At 46.0% G+C, this 18,949-nt stretch overlaps 1 protein-coding gene across 12 annotated transcripts in view; it reads left to right on the top strand.

Moving 5' to 3' along the window:
- Nucleotides 1–18,949, top strand: part of SEC31A (SEC31 homolog A, COPII coat complex component) — a 55,993-nt gene that overhangs the window by 15,849 nt on the left and 21,195 nt on the right. For 11 of the 12 annotated variants that reach the window (XM_066574267.1, XM_066574270.1, XM_066574269.1 and 8 more), the window contains exons 6-16: nucleotides 131–271; nucleotides 350–492; nucleotides 1,207–1,306; nucleotides 2,587–2,748; nucleotides 4,398–4,550; nucleotides 6,111–6,344; nucleotides 7,508–7,582; nucleotides 8,244–8,282; nucleotides 11,148–11,225; nucleotides 12,809–12,884; nucleotides 15,703–15,881. In XM_066574267.1, the coding sequence (XP_066430364.1) occupies nucleotides 131–271; nucleotides 350–492; nucleotides 1,207–1,306; nucleotides 2,587–2,748; nucleotides 4,398–4,550; nucleotides 6,111–6,344; nucleotides 7,508–7,582; nucleotides 8,244–8,282; nucleotides 11,148–11,225; nucleotides 12,809–12,884; nucleotides 15,703–15,881 (1,380 nt within the window). The remainder of the gene's footprint in view (nucleotides 1–130; nucleotides 272–349; nucleotides 493–1,206; nucleotides 1,307–2,586; nucleotides 2,749–4,397; nucleotides 4,551–6,110; nucleotides 6,345–7,507; nucleotides 7,583–8,243; nucleotides 8,283–11,147; nucleotides 11,226–12,808; nucleotides 12,885–15,702; nucleotides 15,882–18,949) is intronic. The other variant, XM_066574263.1, reaches the window with a different exon arrangement.

Here is an 18,949-nt window from a genome sequence, read left to right as displayed (position 1 = left end):
TGACATCTTATCAGACCAATTAGAGCAGCATGCCGTGCTATTTTGGGGTTTTTTTGTCACTTTTGATGGAATCTGTGATGGATGCTCCAATGGAAATGTGAACAGGGTTTAATGATCTAAACCATTTCAGCCCCTGGAGGACATCAGCTGCATCGCATGGAACAGACAAGTGCAACACATCCTGGCCTCCGCCAGCCCCAGCGGCCGAGCCACAGTATGGGACCTTCGGAAAAATGAACCAATCCTTAAAGTCAGCGACCACAGCAACCGGGTACAGTGAATACATGCCTGTGTGCGGCGTCCCTGTAGACTCGTACGGATTGTTCATTATATCCCCATCTCTGCGCAGATGCATTGCTCTGGAATGGCGTGGCATCCGGATGTAGCGACACAGATGGTCTTGTCTTCCGAGGACGATCGCTTACCCGTCATACAGATCTGGGATCTTAGATTTGCGTCTTCACCGTTACGTGTGATGGAAAATCATACAAGGTACATATGTGCGTGTCTACGCGCTAATGCGAACGGATCACTGAAAATCAATGTCCATTCATTGACTCCATTCTCCGCGTATAACACGGTCGTGCATCTTGTGCATGATACGAGGTGGAATCACGGTCCTGTGAATGAGCCCTAAAGCATCAGGGTTCTTATTGTTGACACCCTGAAAAATGAACGCTTGCGTGTTTTTTTGCGTGCACAAATTTGAGGGCATGTGCGCGCAAAAAATTCTGTAAAATACACGCAGATATGCGCAAAAAGACATCGCCCATCGCACAAACATGCAGCGCAAATGAGCGTGGAAATACGCCAACGCCCGTGTGAAGCCGGACTTATGCCCAATTTACATGGGGCGACTGACGGTTGCACGAGCGAGTTGTTCGCACGCGTGAAGAGCGTTTAGACAGGCAGATCATCACTGAGTATCGCTAACTTCTCGCTCAGCTTTTCACATTCTATGAGCGAGGAGCGTTTATAGACGCAGCGAGAAGTGAGCGAAGCGGCGATGATTTTTATGTTATTTTAAACTGAGCGAAAAATGTAAAGTAGCGCATGATGGCTTTGCGTTAAGACTAACGATTATCACGATTATTCATTTGAACTAACTTTGCGTGACAAGTGTTGCGTGTAAAGGGGCCCTTCGTGGGTGTGTGTATTCCTTTGCTATTGGTGGACCTGATGACTGGCTCCTGCTTGTATCCTCAGGGGCATCTTGGCTATCGCTTGGAGTATGGCGGACCCAGAACTGTTACTGAGCTGTGGGAAAGACTCGAAAATCCTCTGCTCCAATCCCAACACCGGAGAGGTAAGTGACCGGAGAAAATGCTAATTGGCTCCATCCACTTCACATTGTAGTTTATCGCTATATACGCTGGCGGTAAATTATTAGAAACATATTTGGCGCATTGAGTGTCTAACACGGAGTAACAGATGGTTTATATGTCTGCGTTACATTGCCACAGAGCTTCAGTTCGGACGCCGGCCAATAAGATTCTTTACCGCTATCTATCTCTAATAATAGTGTGATTATAGCGGTGGTGGTGGCGGTGCTGTCGATGGTGGCGGTGCTGTCGGCGGCGACGGCGGTGGTGTATAATATTCTCAGTGCTACTTCAGAACATCCTGTCCGCTTTACTATAGCGCTCCTGTGTAAGAAGAGCCACGGGAGCGTGGATGTGTGACCGGTGTATCCTGTACTCTCTACTAGTGAGGACCAATTGGTGGAATAACCGTTTGGGGTCGGTATAGGACTGATTTCACGTGAATCGAGGCGGCCAACTCCCACTAAAGTCAATGGGAGCAAAAATCGAGTTAACTCATGTGCCCTCCAGAAGGTCCCCAATACATCCAAAGACCCCCCCATGTTGTTTGGGAATGCAGCCATACATCTGGGGAACACTGTGCTCCTCTCAAAATAGTGTACAGCGATGTAGGGGTCAACCGTAGCACAGGCGTGTCACTAAAAAACAAAAGAAGGTCCACATAGGGTCGCCTACATCAAAAATGGCACCAAGGAAGAAGGCAAAAGTGCTGCCTTTGACACCAATGCTGTAAAATTGCGATAGTGCGGGAAATGCAAAAAAAACTGTACTGCGCGTGACTGCCTGCGGGCTGCTGCGGACATACACAATACATTAAAGTGCCATACGCATGGTCATCAGCCGGGCTCAATGCTGGCCTCCCACATGCAGGATCTGACCCGTTCGTGTCAGCCTGGCCTAATCGGTGGGGGCGCCTGTTGGACCCCTCTCCTGTCTACATACGGGTCTTTTCGTCCATTTTAGGCTTCTGGATTGAGAATTTTTTTAAACCCCCATGAGCTGTGCGGATGCATCCCGGCGCTGCTAGACTGCCCACGGGGCCCCTTGTAGCGAGAACTGTCCTATCCGTGTATGAAGTTACCATCATGTGGGCAACTCTTGGTGCCTCCGACTGGTCAGCAGGACTCTGGAGGGCTAATTAGCATGAGAGATCAATATGCTCCAATTAGAGAATGAGCTTACAGCAAGTTATCACCTCTACAAGATGACTTGGTTTAACCCTTTACTCCCCCGGCTAACACTTCACCCAACTTTTGTCTTTTAGGTTTTGTATGAATTGCCGACAAACACTCAGTGGTGTTTTGATATCCAGTGGTGTCCCCGGAACCCCGCCGTGCTTTCTGCAGCTTCTTTCGATGGCCGGATCAGTGTGTACTCCATCATGGGTGGCCTCAACGAGAACCTGAACCAGAAGCAGGCGGACAAGGTAAGTGCCAACCGGGTGGATCCGTTCTAAGCATTTCCTGTTTCTGCAGTGAGATCTACACGGATGTTTATATTTTACTCCGGTCTTCGTTATCTCACAGTGTTAGGGCTTATTCAGACGACCATATATCAGCCACGTATTCACACCGGCCGATATATACGGCGTCTCTCTCTGCAGGGGGAGGAGGCTGGAAGAGCCGGGAGCAGTGCTCTGAGCTCCGGCCCTCTCTGCCTCCTCTCCACTCCCTCTCGATCCCTTTGCACTATTTGCAATGAGAGGAGGTGGAACAGGGGCGGGGCTAAGTTTTGGGAATTAGTTCCACCCCTGTCCCGCCTCTCCTCATTGAAAATAGTGCATGGGGGTGGAGAGGGGGCGGGAGCTCAGAGCACTGCTCCCGGCTCTTCCAGTCTCCTCCCCCTGCAGAGAGAGACACCGTATATCGGCCCGCCTGAATACCCGGCCGATATACAGTCGCCTGAATGCACCCTGACGTCCATAAAGTAATATTCCTGCCTTGAACATTTGTTGTTTAACCCCTTAGTGACACGGCCTATTTTGGCCCAAAGGTCACAACAATTTTTGGAGGGATTTTCATCTCCACATTTCAGAAATCATAGGTTTTCTTATTTCTCCATCGCCGCGGCCGTATGAGGGCTTGTTTTCTGTGTGGCGTACTGCAGGTTTTATCGATGCCATTTTCGGGGGCGTATAATGTATTGTAAAACTTTAATTCATTTATTTTTAGGGCAGAGAGAAAAAACGCATCAATTCTGCCATTGTGGGGTTTTTTTGTTTTTTTTTACAGCGTGAAAAATATAATTTTTTTAGGTTTTTTCATTTTTGCACAGTATAAACACCTTTTGGAAATTGTTTCTTTTTTTTACATGGCTGCATTTACAGTCCGTTAACTTTTTTTATTTTTCCATGGACAGAGGTCTGTGTAGGCTTGTTTTTTGCGTGACGAGCTGTAGTTTTCATTTTAGTTTTAGTTTTTCATGTTTTTTTTTTTGCAGGATAAATAGTGTGTTCAATTTATTGTACAGGTCGCTACAGATACAATAATACCAAATATATGGGATTTTTGTTTTATAAAGATAAGGGAAAGTGCGCAAAAGTTTTTTTCTTTTTTTTCAACATTTTTTTTATATCCCTATAGAGGATTTGAACCATAACAGCTCTGATAGTAATGATAATGCCTTGCAAAACGTCTGTACTTCAATGCCTTATCCATTACAATAGCGATCATAGGCAATGGCAAGCCGGGACACCAGTATCCAACGCACTGGCCATTCGCAATTACATTGCAGAGGGCTAGTGACATCACAGAGGGAGCGCTCTTCCCCTGTGAACCCTTTACATGTTGCAATGCACGATTGATTGTGGCAAATAGAGGGTTAACAGCGGGGATGGCTGTTCTCATCTATCCCGCTGTTGCAGTGAGGGGTCGGCTATCAGTCACTGCTGGCTCCCTCTGCTGGATCGCGGAGGCTTAGCATCTGAACTTGCGCCATCCAGAGGACGCATGTTTTTGCCCTGTTGCTTGCGTTAAGTACCCCGCAGCCGAGGCATAAACTTTTGCTTGGCGTTAAATCTGTCATGTCTGTACTTGTGAATGTAATATATTTGGCTCTGGGTTATTTCCTCCGCAGCTTTCCTCATCTTTTGGGAACTTGGACCCATTTGGCACAGGACAGCCGCTGCCACCTCTGCAGATGCCACCGCAGACCACACAGCAGAGCAGTGTCCAACCTCTGAAGAAGCCACCAAAGTGGCTGCGCCGACCGGTCGGAGCCTCGTTTTCTGTAAGTGGTTGCCAGCTGTAGCAGATGGGGTAGATCTGGTGCTTTGTGGTTTGCTCTCGCTCTATGAGATCCTTGCTTCAGTAAAGGGCACCGCAGGGCATGTGTTCTAGGTTGGGTTCTGTTTGAGATCTGAGTCGGTCACTTCCAGGTCTTTTGAATTGTGTTAAGGAGATTTAATTGAGAAATGTCTGAAAGGTCTTACTGTCGGGGTAGGACCTATCGGGTTTTCGGGGGACCTAGCTAAACTGCCCCCCCTCACCCTCCCAAAGTAAATCAATACCCACCAGGTCCGCGGCGTCCTGATGGTCTCCGGCGGCGCTGTGGTAAACTTCGTCTTCCTCGTCTCACAGCTGAGCTTCTGCTGGTTATGGGGCTTTGAATACCCCGCCTCCAGCAAAGCGAGCGCTGTGATTGGCTAATCGAGCGCCAGCAGCCAATTACACTCGGTGCTCAATGAGCCAATCACAGTCATTCAGTGATGTCAATGGCCAATCACTGTATGGCTGTGATTGGCTTATCGAGTGCCGGTTGTGATTGGCTAATCAAGCCAGCGGCCAATCACAGCCGGCGCTCGATGAGCCAATAACAGCCATACAGTGATCGGCCATTGACATCACTGAATGGCTGTGATTGGCTCATCGAGCAGCGGGTGTAATTGGCTGCTGGCGCTCGATCAGCCAATCACAGCGCTTGCTTTGCTGGAGGCGGGGTATTAAAAGCCTTGTCACCAGCAGATGCTCAGCTGTGAGACGAGGAGGACGAAGTGTACCGCAGCACCGCCGCTGAAGAAAATTGGGAGGCATCTAAATGCCGTGGACAAGGTGAGTATAAGGCTCCTTACCCCTGAAAATAGGACACTGTGCCCTTTTAGGGGCCAAAAATAATATAAGACAGTGTCTTATTTTCGAAGAAACACGGTTTTGTCAGAAGTTCATGTTTGTGCAGAGCAGGTTTACAAGGTGTCCTGATAGAACTTACTATTTGTTCAGATAGGTTATAGGGACTCGTCAGAACTATTCATCATTGGGGTCCTTGAGCCAAGATCCTCATTAATGACCACAGAGAAGGGAAGTTCAGCACAACCATCGCCCTACTCAGGTCTGATGGCCCTCATACACACAATGAGAAAGGCACGGTTCTCGCCTGTTGATGTCATCGATTCGTTTTGCGTTTAGAGAGGCAGATCCTCGTTGAGGATCATTCACATTCCTATGTGAAACCCTGAATGATCAGCGTTTACACACAACAGTAAGTGAATGAGCCAACGAGGATTTTTATGTCGGCTGAGACTGAACGCCAAGCGAATAGCGGACTAGTCACGGTCGTCATTCGGTCGTTGATTATCTTCACTTTCATTCGTTTGAATGATTTTTGGAATGATATCTTCCCATGTAGATGCACCTTCGGGGGGCTCCATCAACTGATATCGCCGAGCTAATAGCACTTGTGATCGCAGGGGCCTCCCCCAATAAGAACAGATCCCTGGTATTTGCTGCTTAATGTGACCAACGTTGTGTTTTCTAAAGGAGACTCAGACTCTTTTTTTTTTTTTTTTCTCAGTTTGGAGGGAAGTTGGTTACATTTGGGGCTGAGAAGACTCAACAGGCCCAACAACATCCACAAGCGGAACGCCTTCATGTGTTCGTCAGTCAAGTGGTCACCGAAGAGGAGTTCCTGAAGCGCTCTAACAAACTCCAAGATGTGGTCAGCACCGGCGCGTTCCTCGAGTACTGCCAGAGGAAGATTGATGATGCCAAGAATAACTTTGAGAAAAGTGTCTGGTCATTCCTGAAGGTTAGTCGACCCGCTTTCCAGTTGCACTTTGTAATTTACTTCATAGGGTGACGGTCCGGTAGTCGTTACTGCAGTTCTGTCATTAGAGCTGCCAGAATTTGCATGTATGCTGAATACACTCGCTGCAGACTCTTGCTGGCACAGATGTTGCAGAAAATACCTGTCAGGCCCTCTGTCCACAGGCGTGATTTCGCCGCCGGCGAATCACGCCGTCTGAAGCTTTCTATAGCGTTGCTATGGAAAGCGCCAGCCCCGTGTCCACGAGCAGAGAATCATTGCGATTCTCCGCTCCCGGGTGGCAATTTGCAGCATGCTGCGATTTGTCGCGATTCTCTGCGGTCAGCCTATCTGTTAGATAGGCTGACCGGCGGAGATTCGTCTGCCGGCGGCGGCTCCCATGGCGGAGATCCACCGCGGGATACCGCAACGCCCGTGGACAGGGGGCCTTAGGCTGCTCTCACACAGACAGCTGTAAAAACATGGTGTTTTACAGTGTTTTCGAACTGTTTTTTTAAGTGCGCTTTTTCACGCACCCCATCATTGCAATGGGTGATGAGGTCGGTTAAAAATTGCTGAAATGTACTAAATGCTGCACTAAACGCTGTAAAAAGTTGTCCGTGTGAGAGTGACCAAGCCACCATGGAATTACATTGTGCCGCTCACACATATTGCGCAAAATACACGCGCAAGATAAATCGCGGCACGTTCTATCCTGGCTCGTATTATGTGGGTTTACACGGCATGATGGTGCATGGGATTGGCGGCTCACAGCGAGCACACAAAGCTTATTGTGTCATCGCTGCGCGCCGCATGCGTGTATCTCGCAGCAAATTACAGATGTGCGCGGATTTTGATGCAGATTTCGCCTTATACAGTACAAAGGGTGAAATCTCTGAATGCTGCGGATGAGAATATTCTCCGCATGCCATGCCGTTTTTTTTCCACTACCTATGTACACAGCTTATTACAAGCCCTCTTCACATGTATTGTCCTGTAAACCACTGCAGCTCGTCACTGCTGGTATTGCGCTAGAATCTGCAGCGTGTGAACTTACACGGATTTGCCCTGGACACCTTTGTGAAATGCAATGAACCACTATCTCAGTAGCGGCGCTAGAACCTGAGATTCCTTCTATTTCTGACTTGAAGTTCCTTTATTCTTAGGTAAATTTTGAAGATGATTCTCGCGGCAAATATCTGGAGCTTCTGGGGTTCACGAAGGAAGATCTGGGAGCGAAGGTAACCATCTGTTTCTTAAGGCCTCATGTGCACAGGCAGGCGAGTTCTGTGGGTGGGAGTTCAACTGCGGGATCCCACCCTGCCCGCGGCATGAGGACATTACGTACCAGTCTGGATGCGTGCGGGTCATCCCTCGTCTCCTCTGTGCATGTGGGCGGGCGCGCCGGCCACCACGCCCCCGGCACATGCGCAGTGGAGATTTTCTTTTCTTAAATCGCCCTGCTTTCCCGCGGGACCCACAGCACACTTGGAGTGACCGTTCCAGGTGTGCCGCAGATCGGACGGCTTCCATTGACTTCAATGGAAAACTAACCCGCATGCTTTAATTAAGCTGTGGGTGCGCATGATGCCTCCCCTCAACCACCGCTTCCCCAAAGTTGGCGGAATTGCGCTTTTCTTTCCATTTCACTCCACTTAGAATTGTTTTTAGAGTTTTTCAATACATTATATGTTACATTAAATAGTATTATTGTGAAATACTCGCCCTGCCAAAAACATGAAAAGAAGAAAGGGGGCTTGACCTTGTTTGCTGTTGGCTGTATTGGTGGTGGGGAAAGATGCGGATGCCACAAGGTGGTTCTATGGGCGGTCTCAGGAGGACCAGTATGTGTAGGGGAAGGGACGTTGGAATACTTACAGTAAGGTTATGTTTCTGTTCCAGATTGCATCGGTTTTAAGCCATGTGGATGGAACAGATCAGGTAAGTGACCGTAACACGTCTGTCTGAATGCAATGGGGGGAACGCTTTAACCAAGATGTCCTCTTACAAACTCTTGCGGTGAATTATCACAATCGGACTTTGGAAACAATTACTTGTGGCAGCCAGTGAATATGTGAAACTACTGAAACCAGTCGGTTTTCTTTTTACCCCTTACCCAAAAAACAGCAGCCTTGGACGAAGCTCGCACAAGCGTAAATAAATTACGTATAACACACAAGTTAGAGGAGGCCGCATGTTCTATTTTACCGCATATTCGTACGTTAGAGCCCTGTTGTTCTCTATGGGTACGTACCTCACAGGAGGTAAGTGAGGGTTTATTGCTAGTAGGTTTGTACATGTATACATAATCTCTGGTAGGTGGGGGTTCAACCAGCAGTACCCCAACCAACTCCTAGAATGAAGGGACTGTCCTTTCAGGCAGCGTCTAGCGCCACATGTCAAGACAGCTGTGTCAGGCACAAGTAAAGTCACCGAGGCACATTTACTAAAAGTTAGACAGCACAACTAAGACCGTCTTAAAATGCGCCGGGTGGATGGGAAGTCTGTCAATTTTTTAAAACTGTCTAGTAAAAGTTTATACCAACTATCGGCTGGTGTGATTTAGGCCACGCCCCCTTTTTGGACACGTTGGGAAAACTGTCTAAAAAAGGCTTAGTAAATGTGGGGCAAAGCATGTAAGACAGTTTTCCAGAAGACTGACGTATTTTGAATAGTAAATCTGCCCCACCGTCGCTATGTGCTAAAAGCTGTTTTTTTAGTGCATTTACAACTATTGTAACATAATTATCTCTCAGTGTTAACAAACTTTAAGAGTAGTTTTAACGACTGGGATAATAATCATCGTTGGATATATAATCCACCTGGAAAGTAAAGATTGTCTTAAAGGGAACCTCTCAGGTTCCCACAGCACCATGGACTAAGTTATACTGCTGTTAGGGGACGTGACAGGGAGCCGGGGATGGGCCTTTTATACCCACCCGCTCCCGCGATCCTGTCTTCATCTGATGTTGGCGTGTGGCACGAAAATCTGACTCTCTTCAGGGTCCCGTACGCCCACTAACCCATAGACTTATATAGGAGCACACAGGACTGAAGAGGGTCAGATTTTCATGACGCACACCAAATTCCGAGGGGGACGCTGCTGGATCCAGGGAGCGGGAGAGTATAAAAATACTCCCTAAGGGCTTAGTCACTCGGCGCCAGTGTTCCTGCACGAAGAAGACGGCCGCACTGCAGATGTGGACGAATCTCCGCAGCGTCGGAAAAAAGAACATGTGACCGACTTCATTGCCGGTCATGTGTTCTTTCTTCCGGCGCTGCAGAGAGACGTCCATCCTGAAGTGCGGACGTCTTCTTCGTGCAGGAACCGATGCGCCCGTGTGGCCAAGCCCTGACAGCACCATAACTTAGTTGATGTAGCAGTTGGTACGTGACGGGTTCCCTTTAAGGGCGATGCATTAGGTCTTTATTGTCCACCTCTTCTTGTTTCTTACCTACAAATGAGAAAGCCGATCTTTTTGACTGAAGCGTTCACGGTGAGCTTCTAACCCTATATTGTATCTGAAAGGGGTTTTCCGGCTACATGTAAATTAAAGTTTAATCGTATAATGAGAAGTTGTGAAACTTTGTTGGGTTGTTTTTCTCTTTTTTTTTTTTTTCCTTTCAAAGTTTCTGCCAGCCGCGGGTCAATAAGAACATTTCTGTTTACCTCCAGAAGCGCGAAATATCTACGGAACTATAATTTTTCATTGCTCAGTGTTTGCTAAAGTTAGGGTTTTGACCCAATAGCGATATTTTTCCCTGCGATGCAACAGCGATGATTATGAAACCAATGATTTTCAATGGTTTCATGCTCCTTTGCGATTTTTCACTCCAGCTTCGCATCGCAGAGAAAAAATCTGCGATATCATTCAGTGTCTTCAATGGGGTCAGCGGCAGCAGCGCTAGCCCCATTGAAAACCTAGAGAGCATATCAAGGAATGGCTAAGTGCAGCCTGTAATTGGCTAAGCATTCAGCCAATCGACACAACCCTTTCAGGAGGTGGAGATTTTTAAATCTGCCTGCTGAAAGAGCTTGACAGCAGTGCAGGGGAGCCCTCGCCTGTCACTCATTCAGCGAGAGCTGCCTGTGAGTAGGTTGTTTATTTTTTCTAACATTACTTTGCCTTGTTTTTCAGGGAAGGGCTTATATTTAAAGCCCTTTCCTGAAAAACAATTACAGAATGCCGGCAGCTGGATCTCTTACGGCAGCCGTCATCTGTGACAGCTGTGGTAGGGAATTCTTTATTCCCCGCACGGATGAAGAATTCCTTTGGTGCATCTGTCGCATCTGGGACAGGTGCAGCAGGGAATTCTTTCATCCCCACAGGGGACACGGCAGCGGTGGACAGGTAAGAAGCCGGCAGCAGCTGCGGCTCCATTTAAAGCAATGAGCGCACCAGCATTCATGCGTGCTTGTGCACGTACTTGGGTGCGCACCTATGTATGGCACACGCTCGTGTGAAGCCACCATAAGCCAAATGTTTCCAATGGTCTTCATTCACTCCATAGAGGCCAATAGAGTGTCCTGCATGGGCCTCCCACTTTTGGAAGGAAACAAGACTGTTCCCGTTCACTGACAGAGGCTTGGTGATTAATGACCACATAAATTTTATTGGATGGCTACATTTTTATTGAACTACGATTAAAACTTTTTGACTCCGAAGGCCTGAATGTACTAACGATCATGAGACCCGCCGTGAACTTCATCTCCTCGGTGATTTCTATCTTTCCTGCTTCATTTTTCTTCTGGTCTTTAATTCTTCTACACTTTGTTTTACATTTCTTGCTACATTTACATAAAAGACTATCAAAGAAAGTGACCCGGCTCCTGAGACCGACGAGGAAGAAGGTGACGCAGCCGAAGAGCCCATCTTGGGGGAGGTACTTGGTTTCCCTTCTTTAACCCCTTCATGACATGGCCTATTTTGGCGTTGAGGACCAAGCGATTTTTTGGTATTTTTCCATCTCCATTTTTCAAAAGCCATAACTTTTTTATTTTTCCGTGGACGCGGCCATATAAGGGCTTGTTTTTTGAGTGGCGAACTGTAGTTTTTATCGATGCCAATTTTGGGTACATAGACTATATTGTAAATTTTTTTTTTTTTTTTAATGATAGCAGAGAGAGAAAACGCATCAATTCTGCCATAGATTTTTTTATTTTTTTTTTACACCGTTAATCATGCAGCATAAATGAGACTTTCCATTTTTTCTGCAGACCGGTACGGTTACAACGATACCAAAATTCTAACATTTTTTTAGGTTTTCCCACTTTTCTGCAATAAAAACCCTTTTTTTTGGAAATCTTTTTTCTATTCTAAATTGCTGCATTCAAAGTCACGTAACTTTTTTATTTTTTGATGTACAGAGCTCAATGAGGGCTTATTTTTTGCGAGACGAGCTGTAGATTTTATTGGTACCATTTTGGCGTACATACGACTTTTTTGATCACTTTTATTGCGTTTTTAGTGAGGCAAAATGCTAAAAATGAGCATTTTGCCTCAGTTTTTTAGCTTTTTTTTTAGCGTTTTTTTCGGTGCACAGTCAAAAGCATGTGCAACCTTTTGTACGCATCGTTACGGACGCGACAATACCAAATATGTGGGGTTTTATTTTTTTTTTACCTTTTTTTATGCTAATCTGAGAAAAAGCATAAAAAATGGTTTTTTTACTCTTTTTTTTTTACATTTTTTTTAATTCATTTTTTAAATCTTTCTTTTTTTTACACTGTTTGTGTCCCTCTGAGGGACTTTAATCACTGCCCTGATGATCGCTGTCATAAGGCATGGCAGAGCTACTGCTCTCCCATGCCTTATCGCTCATACAGCGATCTCAGGCATAGGCAATACAGGACGCCAGTGTCTGGCGTCCTGTTGCCATGGTGACAGGCCGGGCTCTCGCGATGACATCGCGAGTTCCGGCCGGAGACACAGAGGGAGCCGCGCTCCCGCTGTGAACTCTTCCCCTGCCGCGATCTACTTAGATCGCGGCAGGGAAGGGGTTAAAAGTGGCGGGCGCATCTCCGATGTCCCCCCGCTGTTGCAGCGAGACGCCGGCTGTGACTGACAGCCGGCTCCCGCTGCGGGATAGCGCTGGATCACATATGATCCAGCGCTATCTCCAGGACGTAAGTTTACGCCCTGTTGCGGGAAGTACCCCGCTCCCAGGACGTAAACTTACGCCCTGCAGCGGGAATGGGTTAATACTATTGTGCTCTCTTCTGTGATCTCTGTGTATCACCGCATTGTCCTAGTTGCACTGCTTGCCAGACGGTAACTAACAATCAAGTAGATGGTAGACCTCTCTTGTACGGGATTGTCTGTTGTTTCTACTAAGAAATTGAAAAGTAATGACTTGCTTTGCTCTTTAGTCTTAAGAACATCGTACAACGGTGCGCCGCCATGTCGTCCTTGTCAGCGCCGTGTTCACGCCACGCACTGAGGCTTGTGTTTTTTACTGTCTTTTAGGCTATAAGCCCAGATAAAGGAGAAGGTGGTGACGCCACCCCGTTGGGTGAAACCTTTAATATATCAGTGAGCGGAGGTAAATGAATTATCAGTACAGTGTATGATGTACAGTTGTGCAACTTTTCAAAAAGTTCAATGTTATGGAGGATTCTTTAAAATATTTGACCTGCCTCATGTTTGCATTTATGCCATTGGAGTGACAGCTTCTGAATATCCGATTTATTAAAGGGGTTGTCCCGAGAAAGCAAGTGGGGGTAAGCACTTCTGTATGGCCATATTAATGCACTTTGTAATATGCATCGTGCATTAAATATGAGCCATACAGAAGTTATTCACTTACCTGCTCCGTTGCTAGCGTCCTCGTCTCCATGGTGCCGTCTAATTTCAGCGTCTAATCTCCCGATTAGACGCGCTTGCGCAGAAGGGTCTTCTCCCTTCTCTTGGGTCTCGGCACGAGCGGTGTTCTGGCTTCGCCCCCTTCTACGCGTCATCGCGTAGCTCCGCCCCGTCACGTGTGCCGATTCCAGCCAATCAGGAGGCTGGAATCGGCAATGGACCGCACAGAGCCCACGGTGCACCATGGGAGAAGACCCGCGGTGCATCGTGGGTGAAGATCCCGGCGGCCATCTTGGTAAGGTAAGTAAGAAGTTGCCGCAGAGCGGGGATTCGGGTAAGTACTAAACTTTTTTTTTTTTTTACCCATCCCTTGTGTTTGTCTCGCGCCGAACGGGGGGCCTATTGAATAAAAAAAAAACCCGTTTCGGCGCGGGACAACCCCTTTAACCGCTCAACGCTACAGGACGTACCGCAAAAATTAGTCTTATTGATTATTTAAAAAAAAATAAAAGGTATTCAAAGTTAAAAACAACATATTTGGCATTGCTGCGTCCGTAAAAATCCGATCTATCAAAGTAGCGCATTTACCACGCACGGTGAACGTTGTAGAGAAAAAAAATAGAGAATTGTGCTTTTTTTTTTTTTTTGGTCACCCCGTCTGAGAAAATATATAATAAAAAGCGATCAAAAAGTCGAATGTACTCCAAAAAGGTACCGATAAAAACTACAGGACATCCCACAAAAAACGAGCCCTCGCACATGTCGAGGAAAAAAATAAAAGTTCTGGCGGTCAGAAGATGGCGGCAGAAAAGAATTTAAAAAAATTAAATAGCTTTGAAAAAAAAATAAAAAGTAGTGCAGCATAAAAAAAACTATATGAATTCGGTATCGTAGTAACCGCACCGACCCGTAGAATAATGTTATCATGTCATTTTTGTTGCAGTTTGCGCGCCGTAGAAACAAGACGCACCGAAAGATGACGGAATTTCGTTTTTTCTCCATTTTACTACTCTTTAACGTTTTTTTATTACATTTTATGATACATTATATAGTACTATTCAAAAATACAACTCCTCCCACAAAAAACAACCCGCCCTCAGACTTCAATGGATAGATAAAAGAGTTATGATTTTTTTTTTTTTTTTTTTTTTTAAGGGGGGGGGGGGGAGACAGCGTCCTTAAGGGGTTAAATATTCCTAAAAAAAACATAATATAGAGCATAGATACAGGTGTTGCAGGGATTCTGTTTTTCTACTTTATTCTCCCCAAGAAGGAGAGATTGAAGAATGTACAGATTTCTACAAAAAGAAGGGCAAAAGTTTCTTTCTATTGATCACCATTTACAAAGACCAATGGAAGTGACCGAATTTCTTGGCATAGCCAAAAAAATAAGCTGTTCCTAAGCTGTGCACCATTGGGCTAACCCAACCAATACCGGTTACCTGAAGTTATTGGAACTCCAATCCTTGAGTTTCGTAAGGTGTGATGATTTGAATGTATCCCATGGAGAGAACACAGGTGGCAATTCCTAAGGACTAGAGATGAGCGAGCGTACTCGGAAAAGCACTACTCGCTCGAGTAATTTGCTTTATCCGAGTATCGCTGTGCTCGTCCCTGAAGATTCGGGTGCCGCTGCGGCTGACAGGTGAGTCGCAGCGCGGAGCAGGGGAGAGCGGGCGGGAGAGAGGGAGAGAAAGATCTCCCCTCCGTTCCTCCCCGCTCTCCCCTGCAGCTCCCCGCTCCGTGCCGGCACCCGAATCTTCAGGGACGAGCACAGCGATACTCGGATAAAGCCAATTACTCGAGCAAGTAGTGCTTTTCAGAGTACACTCACTCATCTCTACTAAGGACCCTTTTACGCGGGCCGATCGTTAAACGGCCTGTTTACCATGAATGGAGGCGGCGGGCCGGAACGATCCCCAACCCACTCCACTTCCTAGTGATGTGTAAGAGCATAGGAATGATTATTGCTGTGACGAACCAAACCCGATGGGTCATCTGTGTAAAGGGGTCCTTATGCACGAACCATAGATGACCCTGCTAGAACGTGATAACCTAATCTGTTAGGGGTCACTCGAGGACTGCAGGGAAGTATGGAGATCCCTTTTGGCAGCTTATTGCACCATGAAGAAGCGGCACCGAATCCTAAAAATATTTGTAAATATACATTCATAGCTGTTAGTTTCCACTATCAGTGTCTGAAATCACTAGCTGAGGGGGACTTGATGCACTGACATGGCTTGCACAAACGGGCAAGGACTTGCCAAGTAGGGATGGGGGGGGGGGGGCTGGGTGTCCTGCAGTGAATTGATATGAGCAGACAGGAAGAAGCCCGGGACTGTCAGTGTCACAGGGACTCCAAAGCTTCTTGCACAACATCATCAGAGTTGAGTTTTGCAATTTGTATGTTTTGTAGACCAGCGAATCCTTGCGTCTGGCTGTTCTATGATGCATCGTCTTAAGTCAGGTTGACTTTTTCTACTTTGAAAGTTTTTTTACTACTGCATCATTTTTTTTATTTTTTTATCCTTACTGACACGTTTCCTCTGTTGTTCTAGATGTCGACGGACTCATCACCCAGGCCTTGCTGACTGGTAACTTTGAAAGCGCAGTCGATCTTTGTTTGCATGACAATCGTATGGCTGATGCCATCATTCTGGCCATCGCTGGAGGACCGGATTTACTGGCCAGGACCCAAACAAAATACTTCGCTAAGTCACAAAGTAAAATAACCCGGGTATGAGCTTCTCTTCTTCGTGTATAGATAAATATCATATATATATGCATACTAGCTGATATACCCGGCTTCGCCCGAGTTAATTTGGTACTGGTGTTTATCTGGTGTTCACACGGAAATCTTATGAAGTCGTGGTTACTTTAGAGATACATTTTGCATAGTTGTCTGCGTTACCCAGGAAACACCACGTGGAGGTAACCATGCGACGTTTACTTTATAAAAAATGACATCAGGAAGTGAGAGAATTAGATTTCATACGTAAAATTTCGACGCCAATTCTTTTGCGCTTAGAATTGAATAATGGAGTTGGGACCCATTAGCTTTTCCTCTTTATGACATAATCAATGCCCGTGTCATAGAAACGTGAAATTTGGCACAAGCATTAATTATGTCATAAATAGGAAAAGCTAATGGGTCCCAACTCGATTATTCAATTCTATGCGCAAAAGAATTATCGTCCAAATTTTACGTACGGAATATAATTTTTTCACTTTCCGGTGTCATAGAAACGTGAAATTTGGCAGGAGCATTGATTATGTCATAAATAGGAAAAGCTAATGGGTCCCAACTGGATTATTCAATTCTATGCGCAAAAGAATTGGCGTCGAAATTTTACGTACGGAATCTAATTCTCTCACTTCCCGGTGTCATAGAAACTCGAAATTTGGCAGGAGCATTGATTATGTCATTAATTGGAAAAGCTAATGGGTCCCAACTCAATTATTCAATTCTATGCGCAAAAGAATTGGCGTCGAAATTTTACGTGAGGAAGGTAATTTCTTCCCTTTCCGGTGTCATAGAAACAGGAAATTTGGCAAGAGCATTGATTATGTCATATATAGGAAAAGCTAATGGATCCCAACTCGATTATTAAATTCTATGCGCAAAAGAATTGGCGTCGAAATTTTACGTACGGAATGTATTTTTTTCACTTTCCAGTGTCATAGAAACATGAAATTTGGCACAAGCATTGATTATGTCATAAATATGAAAAGTTAATGGGTCCCAACTCCATTATTCAATTCTAAGCGCAAAAGAATTAGTGTCCAAATTTTACGTATGTAATCTAATTCTCTCACTTCCTGATGTCATTTTATATTAAGGAAACGTCACATGGTTACCTCCCCGTGGTGTTTCCTGGGTAACGCAGAGAACTATGCAAAATGGTGAACATATGTTTTTCCTCAGTATCTCTAAAGTACCCACGACTTCATAAGATTTTCCGTGTGAACACCAGATAAAGACCAGTAAATATATGTATGTGTATATATATATATATATATATATATATATATATATATATATATATATATATATATATATATATACATACGAACTACAAAAGACAGGTACACAATCCACACATCACTGAAAATAGGAAGGATCAAAGATTTTTTTTATGCCCTCCCCAGAGCTGTGATGGGGCGGAAAACTGAACTTGCTGCTATGTCGTCTACAGTTTTCTGATCATGACATGTCAGGTGTTTTGATTGGTGTGGTGCAGGTGCTGAGACCCCCACATGAGCTGTGTCCCGGTGTTTGGTTTACAGTTTTATGGTCCCGGAGGTGCGTGGGGGGGGGCGCATACATTGGCACTATGTGTCGCTCGTCAAACATAATTTTCCTATAAACCGTAAACAACAAGAAGCGGCTCTTGCGGTGTGGCAGGAAATGGAACTTCTAGGCAAGCTCACACGCCCGTACGTCACGCCCATCGCCATGTACTGTCTTGGCGTTTTCTGCGCACGTAATAGGCACCAAGATAAAACAAGCTGTGATTTTTCTTGCATACGCCTTGTGCAGTTATTGTGAGCGGCAACACGGACGCTTGTCCAGGATCGGTACGGGGTATTACGTGGGCAAGACGTGGGATACGCTGTACCGACAGTCGTGTGAGCCCGGCCTAACTGGTATGTTATAGAAAACTTTGAACCATCCTCTTTTCAGTCAAGTGAGGATTGTGGAGCCCTCTGTAGTATCTCTGGCCCTCATCTAATCACCAAAGCGCCCGTTGGCCTCTACTCTTAAAAAGGATATATAAAATGTGTATTTGTCTCTGTCTAATCAACTATATATTATATTACTTGCTATTTAGCACCTTCCAAAGAAAAGTATCCTGAATATATTGCTACCAGACATGTTCCAAAAATACACTGGGCATACGTACAGTGCGCCTTCTCAGCTATATTGTGAATATCATAATGAACCTTTTTTCATACCTATACATCACATATATCGCAAATGTTTTTTTGTATTTAGAGGAGGCTTTAAATATAAGCCCTATCCTGAAAATAAACCCTAGTTACATTTCAGTAAAAAAAAAGTCAATAGTAGAGATCAGCGAGTATACTTGGTAAAGGCAATTGCTAGAGCGAGCATTGCCCTTAGCGAATACCTGCCCACTCAAGACAAAAGGTTTTGGTGGCGGCGCGGGGGAGCGGTGAGTAGCGGCAGTCAGCAGAAGGGAGCGGGGGGGGGGGGGGGGGGAGAGAGGAAGAGAGAGATCTCCCCTCCACTCCGCCCCGCTCTCCCCCTCTGCTCCCCGCCCGCCGGCACCCGAACCTTTTGTCTCGAGCGGGCAGGTACTCGCTAAAGGCAATGCTCGCTCGAGCAATTGCCTTTAGCGAGTATACACTCTCATCTCTAGTCAATAGGGATACATTACCCAGCAGGCTTGGTCCAGGTCCGTTCTGCTGCTCTCCAGAGCCCTGGCGTGGTTCCCGCAGTCCTCGGCCGCTCACACAGCACCACTTACTACTGATACACAAATCCCGCCTCCACAAAGCGATGGCTGTGATTGGTTCTTCGAGCGCTGCATCGATTGGCTGAGCAGCGCTTGAAGAACCAATTACAGGCATCGATTTGAGAAGGTGGGATTTATGAACTGGCTGAGCCGCTGCTAAGTTAATTTAATAAATCCCCCCTCCATGCGATTGGCTGAGCCGCGGCACTCGATGAACCAATCACAGCCATCGCTTTAGACTGCGGAACTTTGTCAGGGCTCTAGAGAGCAGGAAGGACCTCAACCGAGCCTGCTGGGTAAGTAAAATAAGCCCTAGCACATCTTA

Source organism: Eleutherodactylus coqui, chromosome 7 (assembly GCF_035609145.1).
Source record: "Eleutherodactylus coqui strain aEleCoq1 chromosome 7, aEleCoq1.hap1, whole genome shotgun sequence".
Taxonomy (NCBI): Eukaryota; Metazoa; Chordata; class Amphibia; order Anura; family Eleutherodactylidae; genus Eleutherodactylus; species Eleutherodactylus coqui.
This window is presented reverse-complemented; position numbering and strand designations above follow the sequence as displayed.